Raw genomic sequence first — 16,654 nt, forward strand, 5'->3', positions numbered from 1 at the left:
TTATTAGGGACAATAACACACTTAAAGGGGATTTCCTGTCAGATTAAGACTTCCCATAATTCCCATAAGAGTCCCATAGTTTTATGTTAGTCTGTCAGAGTCCTGGAGGTCTAATAGTTGTGCTAAGCACTTGTTCTGTGGCATCTTGTATTACAAAGTTCATGACACTCATTGTCATGAACTTTGTAATACAAGATGCCACAGAACAAGTGGATGGATGATTAATTAGAAGATTACTTCGATCAATTACAATTAGAAGTCACTCCAATGAGATGTATGGGATGATGCCATCAATGTGTGAAAACAGCCTGGTAATGGTCAAATGACTCCAGATGATTTAGCCTTTTTTTTCTCATAATGTATGAATATGATTATCCAAGAATAACTCAAAATGGAGAAAAAGGAGAAGTTTAAGGGCGATTAAATACTATTAAAAGGTAATTGTTTCAAATAAGATGAAGGGTTTACAAACTATGGAGAATGTAGTTTTCATTATTTTCTTTAATATTTATTTATTTATATTTTCATTCCATTCTGATTTCACATATTCACATTTCACACATCTGTAATTATCATTTAGCATAATGCATTTCATTCAAATCACTTTATATAAAACAGAATATAAATCACTAAATTAATTGCAAGCTCCACGTCCAATACAGTTCAATTCAATTTGTCAAAAATGTCATGTTTATAGGTTTAGTTCGAGAATGAATTGTCTTTTGATCTCAATTTGTAGCTTTATATTTGTAGATCTTAACATGGTTACCATCAGTCATCAATTAGACACACAAATCACCAAAAACAACGTTTGTATGCATGTATTTATTATTCTACTTTTCAATATGTATAACATTTAGAAAATATATACATAAAAAAGCTGACAAAACAGCTAAAAACAAACAAATGAAATGAACAGAATAGTGCATCGTGTCATTGACTTAGTTCTTTGTATTATTATGCTTCTCACTGAACCCTTGGGGGGTTTTAAGCATTTCTGGTCATGACCTTTTGATGTGATGATGTCAAGAAAAGAGGCTTATGCTTAGATTTAGTGGTGAGCTATACTTTGTGTTGAAGCATTGGTGGAGAGACATGAGATAAACCATGAGTTGAGCATTGCGCAAACTAATCTACCCATGCTCTTTTTATTGAAGAGAATAGAGGATAGAGAATAGAGTCTGCATTAACAAAGTAGAGTCAGGGTCAGGTTAAAAGTCTTCTTTAAACTAAAATGTTCCAAGGCAGAGAGAGAAGAGGTACATGGCCCAACTGGATGATAATTACAGAGATTTTCAAAGCATTACAGAAACTGATCCACGGAGACTTATGCTTGTTGAAGACAGTGGACTCAAAAACATTAAAGGAATCATTGAGAAAACGTAGTTGGCAAATAATTCTATGCAGGAGACACTGAGGACACCTCTGTTTTGCTCGTTGACACCGAGGACTCCTCATCACCAAGAGGGCTTTTGCCACAGAAAAGGGTGTTCAGCATGCAGCTACGGAACTGAGGATTAGAAAGAGGAATAATGCTAGAATTGAAATAGCCATTTCATTCCATTTACGTCTTCATAGTGCAGTCATACTATCTCAAGGTTAACAAAATGGTCTCAGACTAAAAGAATGGTTTGTAATTTATTTATTTATGGATGAAAGCATGCCTACTTAAAAGTCCAATGTTGCTCACCTGTTTGTTGAGAAGCACATATATGATGGGGTTAAACAAGGCAGAGGACTTAGAAAAAAAGGCAGGAATAGCCATAGATTGTGCCGAGAAGGCAGCCCCCCTGTTGAAAAAGATCCAGGCAGCAAAGCTAGCATAGGGAACCCAAGCCAACAAGAAGCCCAAAACCATCATGATGACCATACGTGTCACTTCCTTCTCAGCTTTCTGGGTGGACGCTGAGTCCTGCTGTTGAGCTGCTGCCTGAAAGAATAATATTTAAAAAAATTAAATATATGCAAAATTTACATATTTTGATGATTTAAATATATTCAATATTTTTTTATATTTAATAGTCAGTAAATATTGCAAGTATGTGTGGTGCGATGTGCACTTGCCGCTTTGACTGTGCAAACAAGGCTTCCATAAGTGAAAAAGATGGTTGTAACTGGAATGCAAAAATGACAGCTGAACATGTAAATGACATAGGATTCATTGTTGAATTCTGGGTTCAGGGTATAATAATCCGGTCCACAGGAAATTTGCATTCCCTCTGGGATGTATCTGTATTGAAACAATGAAATAATTAGTTAAAACAACTTAATAATTTAGTTGACATCAATCAATTGGTTAAACATCATATAATATTTGTTAATAACTTTGAAAGTTAATGTAAGAATTTTTTTAATTACTATTTGAGCCTTGATCTCTTTTCCACTGATTACAAGTCTCTAATGCGCATGAGCGACTTACCTGGACCAGCCGAAAAGTGGGGGCACTGCACAGCTACAGGCCATAACCCATGTGAAAACGATGCCTGTTATTGCATGGTTTGAGGAGAATTTGAAGCTCCCCATTGGCTTGCACACCACAATGTACCTTTCAACTGCAAGCACCACCAGAGACCACAGAGCAACCTGGCCTGTAGACAAAAAAGAAAATGAGTCAAACATGGAATCCCAAACAACAAAACATATTAATCAATTCTGAAATCTTCTTACCACCAAGTGTAGCAAAGAAGCCTTCAATAGCACAACCCAATGGACCCAGAGCCATATAACCAGCAATAGAGCAGTAGAATGTAACCGTGAATCCAAAAAGGGCCATAATTGTTCCAGCGAAAGCCAAGTTTACCAAAATAAAATTTAGAGGTTGCCTCAACTTTTTGTGCTGGGCTGTGACTAGCAGCGTCAGCACATTGATCGGTAGCCCAAAGCAAATCAGCAAAAACATATAAAAAGCAAGTGCCTTAAATTGCCATGGATCTGCCAGGTAATACTGCGTATATTCATAAGGACTCCTCACTAGCCCTGTCCTGTTGGACATAGGAATGTAAAAGTTGTTTCCCTCAGTGCCGTTCATCTTGCTGAGGAGGAGCCAAGAGCAGACGTGTTGCAAGCTTGCCAAGAGACCACCAGCAAAAGTGTACTCCACAAATACTTCCAGGCACCTGCTTTTATACCTTTAGCAAAGTTCACAATTAACATAGGTGTCACCTTTAAGAAGATTTGGCGGATACCAGACTTCATAACCAACTGGAACGAATCTACTTGGCTCATTACCAGGATTGATATGATATCCATCTCCTCTCATGGAGATTAGGGTTTCAAATCTTTGACCATGTAATCTTTCTTTTAAGTAGGAGGATGAGAGATAATCCAGTGGAATGGGCTGCATACAGCATTCACATTTTCACAAGCCCCTGTCATGCACACTTGAATCCTGGACGTGTTTGAACACCACAGTCAAGAGTAAACCGGAATGATAACTATTGACATTGGAAAGAATTGAATATGAAAATGTAAAATTAAACAATTGATCTATGACTGAAGTGATGCCAAGAGGATGGTCTTTATTTTTGAAACAACTGACTGGATTTTGTTACTGAATTATTATAGGAGGGAAAACTAAGTATTAATCTATTTGCATTTATTTTATACCTTCGCATAAATTGTAGAAACTGTTTTAAAGCAGCTCACGAGCAAGTGCACAAACAGCATGAAGCTTATACTTCATGAAAACTTGAGAAAAACATCTATGAATTTAATATATATTAAGGAAAGAAAAAGGAAGCAAACAATATGTGTGTATATATATATATATATATACACACACTCTTCCATGAAGAACCTTTAACATCTGTGGAATCTTTCTATTGCCCAAAAGGTTCTTTATAGTGGAAAAGGGGTTCTTTAGATTATTAAAATGTGCTTCACACTAAGAAAAATATGTTTCTTTTAAGAACTGATCACTGAAAGGTTGATATATCTTCATTAGAAAGGGCGGAATAATTTTTTTTTTTATTACATTCATGTTAAGTTCTTTAAAAAAAAATAGTAACCTGTCAGGTTCCTGCCCTGACAGTCTTGCCCGCCTTGTCACTGTTTAATGTTTCCCTGTTTGTCTTGTCCTTTAGCACATGGTTTTGTCTTTGTTTGTGTTCGCCATGTGCTCCTCTTGTCCCACCTCCTCATTTCCAGTTACCATGCCCCCTTGTTTAGGCCACGTCTAGTCCTGGTTTCACTAATTGTGCTCACCTGATCCTCATGTGTTCTGGTCCCTTTATATTATATAATATTTATATAATGTGTGTTCCTGTTCGCTTGCCTGTGTGTGCAGTTTATCTCTGCTCTTGTTCCAGTAAAGTGTTTGCTCAGTGCATCCTGAGATTTCCTGAGATTTCCTTTCCTGATCCAGCTAGACTGGTGCTACAGCTAAGAGATCATCAAGCCTCTGGTTCCTTGTGTTCCTGTCTGGTCTTCCTCACCATCATTCCACCTGGTGCTGCCTCTTCTTCTGCAGTCCTCAAGCCTGTTGTCACCCAGGACTGGTTTCAGTGGTCATCCTCCTTGTCTGTCATCGCGTCATCAGCCCTACTGTTCGAACTGTTTCACACCTCACTCTCCTTGTTGTGCCCTGTCTACAGTCTTGTCAATAAAAAAAAAAACTTCACAGCTATTTTGCGCCTGGGTCCCCTTTCAGATCCTTGACAGTCTGTGACAGTAACCAGTTAAAACAAGGACAATAAGCAATAAGACACATTTTGAATGCATGCTTTTATTTAAATGTACTAAGCATTTTATAAAATATTTACAGAAACTGACCTGATCAAGCCAGAAAAATTCATGAAGTACAGACAATAGAATGACAAAAAAAATAATGACCTCATTCAGAACAGAAATGATATTGGTACATGGGTAGACGGGATATTGTGCAAAACACTTTGCAGGTCAGTTCAAATATTTTTTTTATTGAGAAAAAATTAGAGTAGATTAATCCTTAAATCCAGTAAATATAACATTTTCTTTAACTTCAGAACCAGTCATTCTTGAATTATATTGCTTAAATGCCATAAAATGGATGTGTATGGTCTTGGGGGAAAAAAATAGCAGTTACAGAGTCTGTTACAAAGCCCATTTAGCCATTCGGTCAGCGATATGCTGCATGTCTGTGAACTCATTCCATTTGTATGATGGCGCACAGAGTATAGGCCGAGTATCTATGCTGGAGACACTGAGGACACCTCTGTTTTGCTTGTTGACACCGTAGACTCATCATCACCAAGAGGGCTCTTGCCACAGAAAAGGGTATTCAGCATGCAGCTACGGAACTGTGAATGAGATAGGGAAACTGAATTCATTCCATATTTAAAGTGCAAAGGGAATCATTACAACAATATTAACATATTTTAATACTTTAAACTTCTTTTTACTTTTTAATCTGTGGAAGTAATATGCTGTGAAAACATATTGTAAAATAACTTTTTGTAAAATAAGTATTGTTCTGTGAAAATATTACTCACCTGTTTGTTGAGAAGAACATATATGATGGGGTTAAACAAGGCTGAAGTCTTGGAGAAAAAGGCAGGAATAGTCATAGCTTGTGCCGAGAAGGCAGCCCCCCTGTTGAAAAAGATCCAGGCAGCAAAGCTAGCATAGGGAACCCAAGCCAACAAGAAGCCCAAAACCATCATGATGACCATACGTGTCACTTCCTTCTCAGCTTTCTGGGTGGACGCTGAGTCCTGCTGTTGAGCTGCTGCCTGAAATTTATGAAGAACCAGTTAGGGATGCAGTGTGACCATCTAGTGTATGTGGAAAAGATTTTTAAGCATTGATGATTTAAACTTATACATACAGCCTTGACTGTGCAGACCAGATTGCCATAGGTAAAGAATATCGTGGTTACAGGTATACAAAAATGGCAGCTGAACATGTACATGACGTAAGATTCATTGTTAAATTCAGGATTCAACGTGTAGTAATCTGGTCCACATGAAGTCTGCATCCCCTCTGGAATATATCTGGAAGAACAGTACTGATACTAAGCAACAGTAAGCAGATCAAAGTAGACTTCAAGTAATTCTGCAAACCATTTCAGTGCAATTACCTGGACCAGCCCACAAGTGGGGGCACTGCACAGCTACTGGCCATAACCCATGTGAAAGCGATGCCTGCTATCGCATGGTTTGAAGAAAATTTGAAGCTCCCCATTGGCTTGCACACCACGATGTACCTTTCAACTGCAAGCACCACCAGAGACCAAAGAGCGACTTGACCTGTTGACAGGAATTAGAAGTTAGTCCACTGGAATGCACCGCTTTAAAAAGACATCCAAATGGATTGTTAGTTATCACTTACCTCCAATTGTTGCGAAAAAACCTTCCATTACGCAGCCAAGCGGACCTAGAGCCATATAGCCCATAAGTGAGCAGTAGAAAGAAACTGTAAATCCAAAGATGGCCATAATCGTGCCGGCAAAAGCCAAGTTGACCAAAATGTAGTTGAGTGGCTGCCGAAGTTTCTTGTGTTGAGCTGTAACCACCAAGGTTAGAACATTGATGGGTAATCCAAAAATGATCAGTAGAAACATGTAGAAACCCAAAGCCTTGAATTTCCATGGTTCTGCTAAATAGTACTGGGTGTACTCAAAAGGATTTCTCACAAGCCCAGTCCTATTGGACATGGGGATGTAGAAGTTACTCCCTTCTGTCCCATTCATTCTGCCCTTGTTCAAATTAAATCTAAAGTTAAAATATGAGCAGCTGCTAACTCAAGAGATGGTCAACCCCAAGTGGACAGCAACAGGCATGCTTATGTACTCTTCTAAGGAGACCAAAACTGGAACCGGGTGTCACCAATAAGATTATTTGGCTCAGATCAAAGTTCATAACAGCCACTGATTGGACCTTGGGGCTTGTCCCTCCCTTTAAGCATGATATCCATTTCTTTCTACAAAGATTAGTTTTTAGCTTTGCGCAACTCTTAAGCAGCATCTTAAGCCACTGAGGTAAGCTGAAAGTCCAAATGTGCTCACAATTCTTCATCTCATTCATGCGACTTCCACCTCCTCAAGCTTTCATACACTACAAGTTCCTTGTATGCCTTAAATCTTTCATGTTAAATCTTAGTCCGTTTAAAAATATTTTAAGACATTACTGAATATCGTTCATCATGTTTACGCATCTACACATCTATTAGACTGAAAAGGCAGTCAGAAAATCAGTTTAAGAATGGCTTCATGAACTGACATGTAAATGGATTTATTAGTTAATCATTTGTTTGCCAGCATGCAATTATCCAGTTGGCAAATTCATTATAAGAGGATTATGGAGAAGACAGAATTCCAGGCATTATTTTTTTTCTTCTTCTTTCAAGCCACCTATAACCTAACCAAATGTGTATGCTATCTTAAAATATTAAGAGAAAGAAAACAAGAGTTCAATGTTCTGTTTGCAAGCATGCATTTATTTATTTATACAGCTATTTAATACAAGTATTCAAAGAATATTTACATAAGAATGTGTGTATGTGATGAATGTGCATATGAACAGAAAAATAAAACTTTTTAAGATCCATCAGAGTAAAAATATGGAGTTCTAGAATTGGTAACGGATGTTTACTTAGGAAACGTTTGAGATTTGTATGGCTTTTAAAACTGTAAAAATTCTTACAAATATTAATACATGCAAATAAATCAACCTATATATTGAACAGAATGTTTGGTCTTTTTTTTATTTGCTTTTTTTTTACTTAAGATAGGGAAACATACATGTACATAATCCAGCAAAGCCGTTCATAACAGTGATGAGCAGAGTTGGTGAGTTTAAGTTTGAAATTCACTGAAGAGAAGGAATAGATAAATATCCACATGCTTCATAAATACAACTTGACAAGACCGATCTTCGTTGTTTCAGCAGGACTTTGCAGAGGCAGAGAGGCACGTTTATGCTGGAGAAACTGAGGACACTTCTGTTTTACTGGTGGACACGCTTGAGGACTCATCATCTCCAAGAGGATTTTTTCCCCAGAAGAGGGTGGTTAACATGCAGCTACGGAACTGAAAAGAAACACAGAATCATTCATGAGCACATGAACATAAAATGATTCCAGGCTTCAGCTAAGACATCATTTAAGAGCTCGTACCTGTTTGTTGAGCAGCACATATATGATGGGATTAAACAAGGCAGAGCTTTTGGAAAAAAATGAGGGAATTGCAAAGCCTTGTGCCGAGAAGGCAGCCCCTCTGTTTAAAAAGATCCAGCCAGCAAAGCTAGCATAGGGAACCCAAGCTATTAAGAAGCCCAAAACCATCATGATGACCATACGTGTCACTTCCTTCTCAGCTTTCTGGGTGGACGCTGAGTCCTGCTGTTGAGCTGCTGCCTAAAGATTTGGTGAAAACCAAAATAGTGATGCAATATTGTTCATGACAGTATTGAAATGTAAATGGACTAAGCAAACTTACAGCTTTGACCATGCACACAAGATTTCCGTAGGTGAAGAAGATTGTAGTGACAGGTGTACAAAAATGGCAGGTGAACATGTAAATGAGAAATTATTCATTATTGTACATCGGATTAAGGGTGTAGTAATCTGGTCCACATGATGTCTGGATGCCTTCAGGGATGTATCTGCATTAACAAAAAATGTTCAAAGATATTAGGCTCATTTAAGTTTGCCACATATTTGTAATCACAATAAGAAACCTCCTGTGGGTTACAATATCTAGTGATTCGATAAAAGAGATTTACCTGGACCAGCCTAAAAGTGGGGGCACAGCACAACTGCTGGCCACGATCCATGTGAAAATAATGCCAGCAAACGCGTGGTTTGAAGAAAACTTGAAGCTTCCCATTAGCTTACACACAACAATGTACCTCTCAACAGCGAGCATCACCAGAGACCAAAGAGACACTTGACCTGTTAGTACAGGGCGAGAGTGTAAAGTTAACAGTATATCACAGTTCTTGGGACCAAATTGGGACTAAATCTTACCAAGTGTTGCAAAAAAAAACTTTTCCATGCAACCAGTGGGCCCAACTGCCATATAGCCAACGCACGAGGAGTAGAAAGAAACCGTGAATCCAAAAACGCCCATAATTGTGCCAGCAAGAGCCAAGTTGACCAAAATATAGATGAGCGGCTATCTGAGTTTCTTGTTTTGAGCTGTAACCAGCAATGTGAGCCCGTTAATAGGTAAACCAAAAATGATCAGTAAAAACATGTAGAAACCCAAAGCCTTGAAATTCCATGGTTCTGCTAAAAATAGTACTGGGTGTACTCAAAAGGATTCCTGACGAGCCCAGTCCTATTGGACATTGCAAAAACTAATTTTTGCATTTAAATTGCAAGATAAATACAATGCGTGCAATAGAGACACAATTCATGAGATCAGGCTGGTTATTACACACAATATCCTTTCATGCATATGACTGTAAATTATTAAATTATTCAGTTTGCTGTACCTGCATATATATCTTCAGCTTGATACAAAGATCATTTTTATACAAAAAAAATTATATATATATACAGTGAGGAAAATAAGTATTTGAACACCCTGCTATTTTGCAAGTTCTCCCACTTGGAAATCATGGAGGGGTCTGAAATTGTCATCGTAGGTGCATGTCCACTGTGAGAGACATAATCTAAAAAAAAAAATCCAGAAATCACAATATATGATTTTTTAACTATTTATTTGTATGATACAGCTGCAAATAAGTATTTGAACACCTGTCTATCAGCTATAATTCTGACCCTCAAAGACCTGTTAGTCTGCCTTTAAAATGTCCACCTCCACTCCGTTTATTATCCTAAATTAGATGCACCTGTTTGAGGTCGTTAGCTGCATAAAGACACCTGTCCACCCCATACAATCAGTAAGAATCCAACTACTAACATGGCCAAGACCAAAGAGCTGTCCAAAGACACTAGAGACAAAATTGTACACCTCCACAAGGCTGGAAAGGGCTACGGGGAAATTGCCAAGCAGCTTGGTGAAAAAAGGTCCACTGTTGGAGCAATCATTGGAAAATGGAAGAAGCTAAACATCACAATCTCCCTCGGACTGGGGCTCCATGCAAGATCTCACCTCGTGGGGTCTCAATGATCCTAAGAAAGGTGAGAAATCAGCCCAGAACTACACGGGAGGAGCTGGTCAATGACCTGAAAAGAGCTGGGACCACCGTTTCTAAGGTTACTGTTGGTAATACACTAAGACGTCATGGTTTGAAATCATGCATGGCACGGAAGGTTCCCCTGCTTAAACCAGCACATGTCAAGGCCCGTCTTAAGTTTGCCAATGACCATTTGGATGATCCAGAGGAGTCATGGGAGAAAGTCATGTGGTCAGATGAGACCAAAATAGAACTTTTTGGTCATAACACAACCTCCTTCCCTCAGTTAGAGCATTGAAGATGGGTCGAGGCTGGGTCTTCCAACATGACAATGACCCGAAGCACACAGCCAGGATAACCAAGGAGTGGCTCTGTAAGAAGCATATCAAGGTTCTGGCGTGGCCTAGCCAGTCTCCAGACCTAAACCCAATAGAGAATCTTTGGAGGGAGCTCAAACTCCGTGTTTCTCAGCGACAGCCCAGAAACCTGACTGATCTAGAGAAGATCTGTGTGGAGGAGTGGGCCAAAATCCCTCCTGCAGTGTGTGCAAATCTGGTGAAAAACTACAGGAAACGTTTGACCTCTGTAATTGCAAACAAAGGCTACTGTACCAAATATTAACATTGATTTTCTCAGGTGTTCAAATACTTATTTGCAGCTGTATCATACAAATAAATAGTTAAAAAATCATACATTGTGATTTCTGGATTTTTTTTTTTTTTTTAGATTATGTCTCTCACAGTGGACATGCACCTATGATGACAATTTCAGACCCCTCCATGATTTCTAAGTGGGAGAACTTGCAAAATAGCAGGGTGTTCAAATACTTATTTTCCTCACTGTATATATATATATATATATATATATATATATATATATATATATATATATATGATAGCAGGTTTGATGGTTTTATTTGTTCAGGGGATGTTTGAGTGTTCGTTTAGCCTGCAAGCTCTATGCAGAGGCAAGCAAATGCTGAAAATTAGGTAATAGGTTTAGAGTCTTGTTTGGGATTCTGCTCACTAGGGATGCACAAAGATTAGCCAGTCCTTCTCAACTTGCACTAGCCACCCTGTGCTAACCATAGAGTGTGAATACAAACTCTAGTCCCAAAGACTACAGTAGTACTGGCCTATTGGCTGGATGACAGACTGGCTAAATAACAAATTAGACTGAATGCATAAATAGTGTAGTATCTAAAGCTATGTCCACATTGAATTTGAAAATGCACATTTTATCTACATTTTGGCCTTCTGTCTACACTGAGACGCCATTTGTGTCCAGCTTTTTAAAATCACTCTCCCAAGTGAATAAATTTGAAAACACTGTACACATAGTGTGGACTGGAAGGTATTTGGTATTCAAAAAGTGATTATTGGTCATCAGACATGTGATCCATTCAACCCAAAACAGTGAGCTGGCAGCCCATTTTGTACCCATTTTCATAGTGTTGTTAAAGGGAAATGTTACTTTGTACAATCTTCATATTATATTCCTGCAAATACATCAGAAAATTTACTTTCAATTGTTGTCTTGCGGCAAAACATAGCAACTGTAATGCTTAAGTTCAATGAAGAATATAGCACACAAGGTTTATTAGTATAATCCAACAGCCAACATGCGAAACAGCTTGCAGACGCAAACAATTCCAGGAGGACGAGGATGTGGTAAAGGGATGGTGATGGCTGGACAAGGGCAGAGATGGTGACAGGATGCAGTGAAGGGATGGGGATGAGGGCACAACGAGACAAAGAGATGGTGATGGCAGAATGATCAGGTAAAGGGATGGTGTTGGTGGGATGATGAGACCCAGGTGGTATTGGTGGAGGAAGTCCGATGGCGCGGACCCAGAGCTCCCCAGAGCCGACAACCCACGGCGGAGTAGAGGGAGGGAGTAGCCAAGATGGTGTTGAGGCTGACAACAACTAGGGGACGACTGACAGAGATGAGGCGGATGGATCCACAGGTGCAGAAGGGTGAGCCGATGGAAATGAGCAACATCGCTGGTACTGTAGACCAAGGCGATGCCGTGGTGACGATCGTCAAAGGCGGAGCCAGAGTATTTGAGGGCTGAGGTGGAGCCGGTGTGATGGAGGACAGAGGCGACGCCCAAGGGAAGGAGGAACCCACTGCAGCTGTAGGGGTGGAGGGACGGAGTGCAGCGGCCGGCAGGACGAGGCAACCTGGTGGAGCCGCAAGTCTGAGGGTCTCCAGTGGAGCCGAAGGTGAGAGGAGCCAAGACAGAGCCGAAAGGTCAAGATGGAGCGAAGAGGTCAAAGGCCGGAGGCGGCGCCGCAGGATCCTCTCGCATGGGCGCTGCAGGTGGATGCACAAACTTTGGCTCAACGTCACAGGGCTGTAGACATCTGGCAGTGGTGGGGCTGGAGGACTGGCTGAGCTTCGTGGTGCAGCAATACATGACAGAAAAACGGTAAAAATAGCACAGTCCCTGTAGAGAAAAGAAATGGGGAACTCACAGTTCATACAGTCCTTAGTGCTGTCCAGCGATGATTAAGGTACTAGGTGGGATAGGGTAGGAGATGATATTTCCTCGAAGTTTATCAGCCAGTCCTCATTTTCAATAGTTACGACTCCCTCGTCTGCTGATGTCGTGGGCTCACACCCCTGTTCAGACTTACGATAGAGCTCCACTTCCGGGGCAATGGGTCAGCTCTGTCCTCTTCTGCACGGGCTCTGGCTGACGCGGAGGGAAGGTTGCCCCAATCCAGAACAATATCTTCAGGGTCTTATTGTTGAGACAACAAAAGTCTTTGAAAAAATTTAGCCCTGTAATCCATTTTTTAGGTCCGGTATTCTGTAACGCTTAAGTTCAATCAAGATGAAGATGAAGAATATAGCACACAAGGTTTATTAGAATAATCCAACAGCCAACATGCGAAACAGCGTGCAGACACGAACAATACCGGACAAGGAGTGCAGGTGATGGAACAACTTCCACAAACGAGGATAATTAATCACATACAGCTGACACATATGAACTAATGATAATGGTAACCAAGGAGACAAACGAGTGGCGGGAATCTGAACAAAGACACGTGACAAATGAAAACAAACTTGAAGTCCATGAAAACGAACCTTAACAGAACAGAATGGTGACAGCAACTATATATTAGACCACTCATGGAATGACAAATTTGAGTTCAAAATCAAGCCTAGAATGAGAACCTTGGTATGTCTGGTCTCTGTATCATCTCAACTAGCTTTTATTATGGTTATGCATGCACTTATGAGGTGGTTTAAGAGCTTTTAGACGTTTCAGTCTGAACCAGGAACTTTTGGACAACTACTGTAAACTGTAGTGTGAACAGAGAGCATGCATTTCGTTAATAAAATGCTGTTTTAAAATATATCAGAATTAATGTGGCCATAGCATTGGAAACCCTCAAATATGTTTCAAAACATGAGAGCATTTATTCACCTAGCCTGGTTTCAGTCACCTATAAGCAAGCCATTTTTAGATTAAATTCTGTGGTCAGCCCAGTCACCTAAAACTAAAAATGGTTAAAGCACAACATTATTTTAAACATAGCATTTTTCCGGGTAAGTGAAGAGACATGCATCAGGTTTTCCATGGATGGACAGCAAAAAGTAAAAGTAGCGATGCTACTAGTAACTTGCCAACATTTTTCAGTAGAGTTACCGTACCACAGTTTTTTTTCACTGTAATAGTGTAGCTTTTCCAGTAACATTCTACTTTTTCCAACAAGTAGTGCCGTAGCATATCAAACCGATACAGTTTCATGTCATGCTGTATTGTGCATTGCTCTACAACTGAGTGAGCAAAGAAATGAATTTGTGACAAACCACCTACAGCACCCCCTCTCTCACGATGGAAAGCCTGATTCATTTTAGTTAATGTACCTGTTTGTTTAGAACGAACCGGTTCAAAAAGAAACAATTTGTTGGTTTGAGTCATTGGCCATGCCCTGTTCTACATTTTGTATCTTTTTATGACCAAATATTTAATAAAAACCTGCTTTTCATCATTTTGTTTTTGGTTCAGTTGTATTCTAGTTTTTATTTATTTACTTTCATGTCCATTCATTCAAAAATGCTTATAGTATTTAGATCAGAGGAATACTGCTCTGATTAAGTTTACTTAATCTTTACAATAGCCTAATTTACTATAGTCCACTTCTTTTTGTAAACTTAGCTGGTAGTAGCTTGACCATGCTACACTTCTTAGGTAGTTGCCCAACACTGGTTTCAAGCCAGGTGGTAATAAGTTTAAGTGTCCTGGATAAGACTCTGCTGGCAGTAGATAGAGTTAAACCAAGTACACCAATGTCTACAGTACTTAATGGCAGTAAATGATTTATCCATACACATCATTTTTTTTAAATCATGTGCCCTAATAATCTTTCATAAAAACAACTTTCCCTCCCATGTGCAGCGAAATCTATTCTCTGATGATGTATTTACTGGCGCAAGGGCGGGGCAAACTGTCACTCACATGAGATCACAGCCATAGCAAACCACAATCATCCAGCCAATTAGCAATGGATAAAATCAAGTCCTGCCCTACGTTTTTTCCTTGAGAAGCTGTTTCACTTTACATAACGATAGGGAAGAAAATTATATCACAACTTTGGTTTTATGCCAACTTTAAGGCCTCTACCAAACAGCACAAACATTTAGTCTGTTGTGTGTTCTAACCAATCAGGAAACCAGTCAGTATCTGGTGTGACCACCATTTGCCTCACGCAGTGCAACACATCTCCTTCGCATAGAGTTGATCAGGTTGTTGATTGTGGCCTGTGGAATGTTGGTCCACTAGTTGGTTCAATGGCTGTACGAAGTTGCTATGGCAGGACCTGGAACACGCTGATGTATACGCCGATCCAGAGCATCCCAAACATGCTCAATGGGTGACATGTCCGGTGAGTACGCTGGCCATGCAAGAACTGGGATGTTTTCAGCCTCCAAAAATTGTGTAGAGATCCTTGCAACATGGGGCCATGCATTATCATGCTGCAACATGAGGTGATGGTCGTGGATGAATGGCACAACAATGGGCCTCAGGATCTCGCCATGGTATGCATTCAAAATGCCATCAATAAAATGCACCTGTGTTCGTTGTCCATAACATACGCCTGCCCATACCATAACCCCTCCGCCACCATGGGCCACTCGAAGGCAGAGCTTTTGGAAAAAAATGAGGGAATTGCAAAGCCTTGTGCCGAGAAGGCAGCCCCTCTGTTTAAAAAGATCCAGCCAGCAAAGCTAGCATAGGGAACCCAAGCTACTAAGAAGCCCAAAACGATCATGATGACCATACGTGTCACTTCCTTCTCAGCTTTCTGGGTGGACGCTGAGTCCTGCTGTTGAGCTGCTGCCTAAAGATTTGGTGAAAACCAAAATAATGATGCAATATTGTTCATGACAGTATTGAAATGTAAATGGACTAAGCAAACTTACAGCTTTGACCATGCACACAAGATTTCCGTAGGTGAAGAAGATTGTAGTGACAGGTATACAAAAATGGGTAAATTTTTGTATGCATGTAAATGAGAAATGATTCATTATTGTACATCGGATTAAGGGTGTAGTAATCTGGTCCACATGATGTCTGGATGCCTTCAGGGATGTATCTGCATTAAAAAAAAATGTTTAAAGATATTAGGCTCATTTAAGTTTGCCACATATTTGTAATCACAATAAGAAACCTCCTGTGGGTTACAATATCTAGTGATTCGATAGAAGAGATTTACCTGGACCAGCCTAAAAGTGGGGGCACAGCACAACTGCTGGCCACGATCCATGTGAAAATAATGCCAGCAAACGCGTGGTTTGAAGAAAACGTGAAGCTTCCCATTGGCTTACACACAATAATGTACCTCTCAACAGCGAGCACCACCAGAGACCAAAGAGACACTTAACCTGTTAGTACAGGGCGACAGTGTAAAGTTAACAGTATATCACAGTTCTTGGGACCAAATTGGTTTTTCTTTGCTTCTTACCAAGTGTTGCAAAAAAAATTTTTCCATGCAACCAGTGGGCCCAACTGCCATATAGCCAACGCACGAGGAGTAGAAAGAAACCGTGAATCCAAAAACGCCCATAATTGTGCCAGCAAGGGCCAAGTTGACCAAAATATAGATGAGCGGCTATCTGAGTTTCTTGTTTTGAGCTGTAACCAGCAATGTGAGCCCGTTAATAGGTAAACCAAAAATGATCAGTAAAAACATGTAGAAACCCAAAGCCTTGAAATTCCATGGTTCTGCTAAAAATAGTACTGGGTGTACTCAAAAGGATTCCTGACGAGCCCAGTCCTATTGGACATTGCAAAAACTAATTTTTGCATTTAAATTGCAAGATAAATACAATGCGTGCAATAGAGACACAATTCATGAGATCAGGCTGGTTATTACACACAATATCCTTTCATACGACTGTAAATTATTAAATTATTCAGTTTGCTGTACCTGCATATATATCTTCAGCTTGATACAAAGATCATTTTTATACAAAAAAAATTATATATATATATATATATATATATATATATATATATATATATATATGATAGCAGGTTTGATGGTTTGATTTGTTCAGGGGATGTTTGAGTG

At 39.7% G+C, this 16,654-nt stretch overlaps 2 protein-coding genes and 2 pseudogenes across 4 annotated transcripts; all 4 read right to left on the bottom strand.

The window, feature by feature from the left end:
• Positions 1–810: 810 nt before the first annotated feature.
• Positions 811–3,084, bottom strand: opn1mw2 (opsin 1 (cone pigments), medium-wave-sensitive, 2). Its single transcript, XM_084128717.1, has 5 exons — positions 2,668–3,084; positions 2,420–2,588; positions 2,061–2,230; positions 1,691–1,926; positions 811–1,510 (listed from the first exon to the last, which is right to left on the bottom strand). The coding sequence occupies exons 1-5, from the start codon at positions 3,026–3,028 to the stop codon at positions 1,400–1,402; spliced, it is 1,047 nt and encodes a 348-aa protein (XP_083984843.1). The 5' UTR covers positions 3,029–3,084; the 3' UTR covers positions 811–1,399.
• A 1,619-nt stretch (positions 3,085–4,703) lies between these two features.
• Positions 4,704–6,737, bottom strand: LOC311092354 (green-sensitive opsin-1). The gene is made up of 5 exons (XM_084129012.1): positions 6,307–6,737; positions 6,056–6,224; positions 5,804–5,969; positions 5,469–5,708; positions 4,704–5,276 (listed from the first exon to the last, which is right to left on the bottom strand). Exons 1-5 carry the CDS (start codon positions 6,665–6,667, stop codon positions 5,166–5,168), a joined length of 1,047 nt encoding a protein of 348 aa, XP_083985138.1. The 5' UTR covers positions 6,668–6,737; the 3' UTR covers positions 4,704–5,165.
• A 1,154-nt stretch (positions 6,738–7,891) lies between these two features.
• On the bottom strand, positions 7,892–9,267 carry LOC311092355 (green-sensitive opsin-2-like; annotated as a pseudogene). Its single transcript has 5 exons — positions 8,944–9,267; positions 8,700–8,868; positions 8,414–8,579; positions 8,092–8,331; positions 7,892–8,005 (listed from the first exon to the last, which is right to left on the bottom strand). The product of its transcript is annotated as a green-sensitive opsin-2-like (transcript).
• A 2,570-nt stretch (positions 9,268–11,837) lies between these two features.
• On the bottom strand, positions 11,838–16,368 carry LOC311092728 (green-sensitive opsin-2-like; annotated as a pseudogene). Its single transcript has 5 exons — positions 16,046–16,368; positions 15,797–15,965; positions 15,504–15,676; positions 15,153–15,421; positions 11,838–12,513 (listed from the first exon to the last, which is right to left on the bottom strand). The product of its transcript is annotated as a green-sensitive opsin-2-like (transcript).
• Between the last annotated feature and the right edge of the window lie 286 nt (positions 16,369–16,654).

Source organism: Abramis brama (genome assembly GCF_963993115.1).
Source record: "Abramis brama genome assembly, chromosome: 11".
Taxonomy (NCBI): Eukaryota; Metazoa; Chordata; class Actinopteri; order Cypriniformes; family Leuciscidae; genus Abramis; species Abramis brama.

Coding starts and splice junctions, on each gene's coding strand:
- LOC311092354 (XM_084129012.1), bottom strand. CDS start 6,667: ATGAATGGGACAGAAGGGAGTAACTTCTACATCCCCATGTCCAATAGG. Junction 6,225..6,306: donor TTTTTTCGCAACAATTGGAG/GTAAGTGATAAC, acceptor TCCTGTCAACAG/GTCAAGTCGCTCTTTGGTCT. Junction 5,970..6,055: donor CCACTTGTGGGCTGGTCCAG/GTAATTGCACTG, acceptor CTGTTCTTCCAG/ATATATTCCAGAGGGGATGC.
- opn1mw2 (XM_084128717.1), bottom strand. CDS start 3,028: ATGAACGGCACTGAGGGAAACAACTTTTACATTCCTATGTCCAACAGG. Junction 2,231..2,419: donor CCACTTTTCGGCTGGTCCAG/GTAAGTCGCTCA, acceptor GTTTCAATACAG/ATACATCCCAGAGGGAATGC. Junction 1,927..2,060: donor TTGCACAGTCAAAGCGGCAA/GTGCACATCGCA, acceptor TCTTTCAGGCAG/CAGCTCAACAGCAGGACTCA.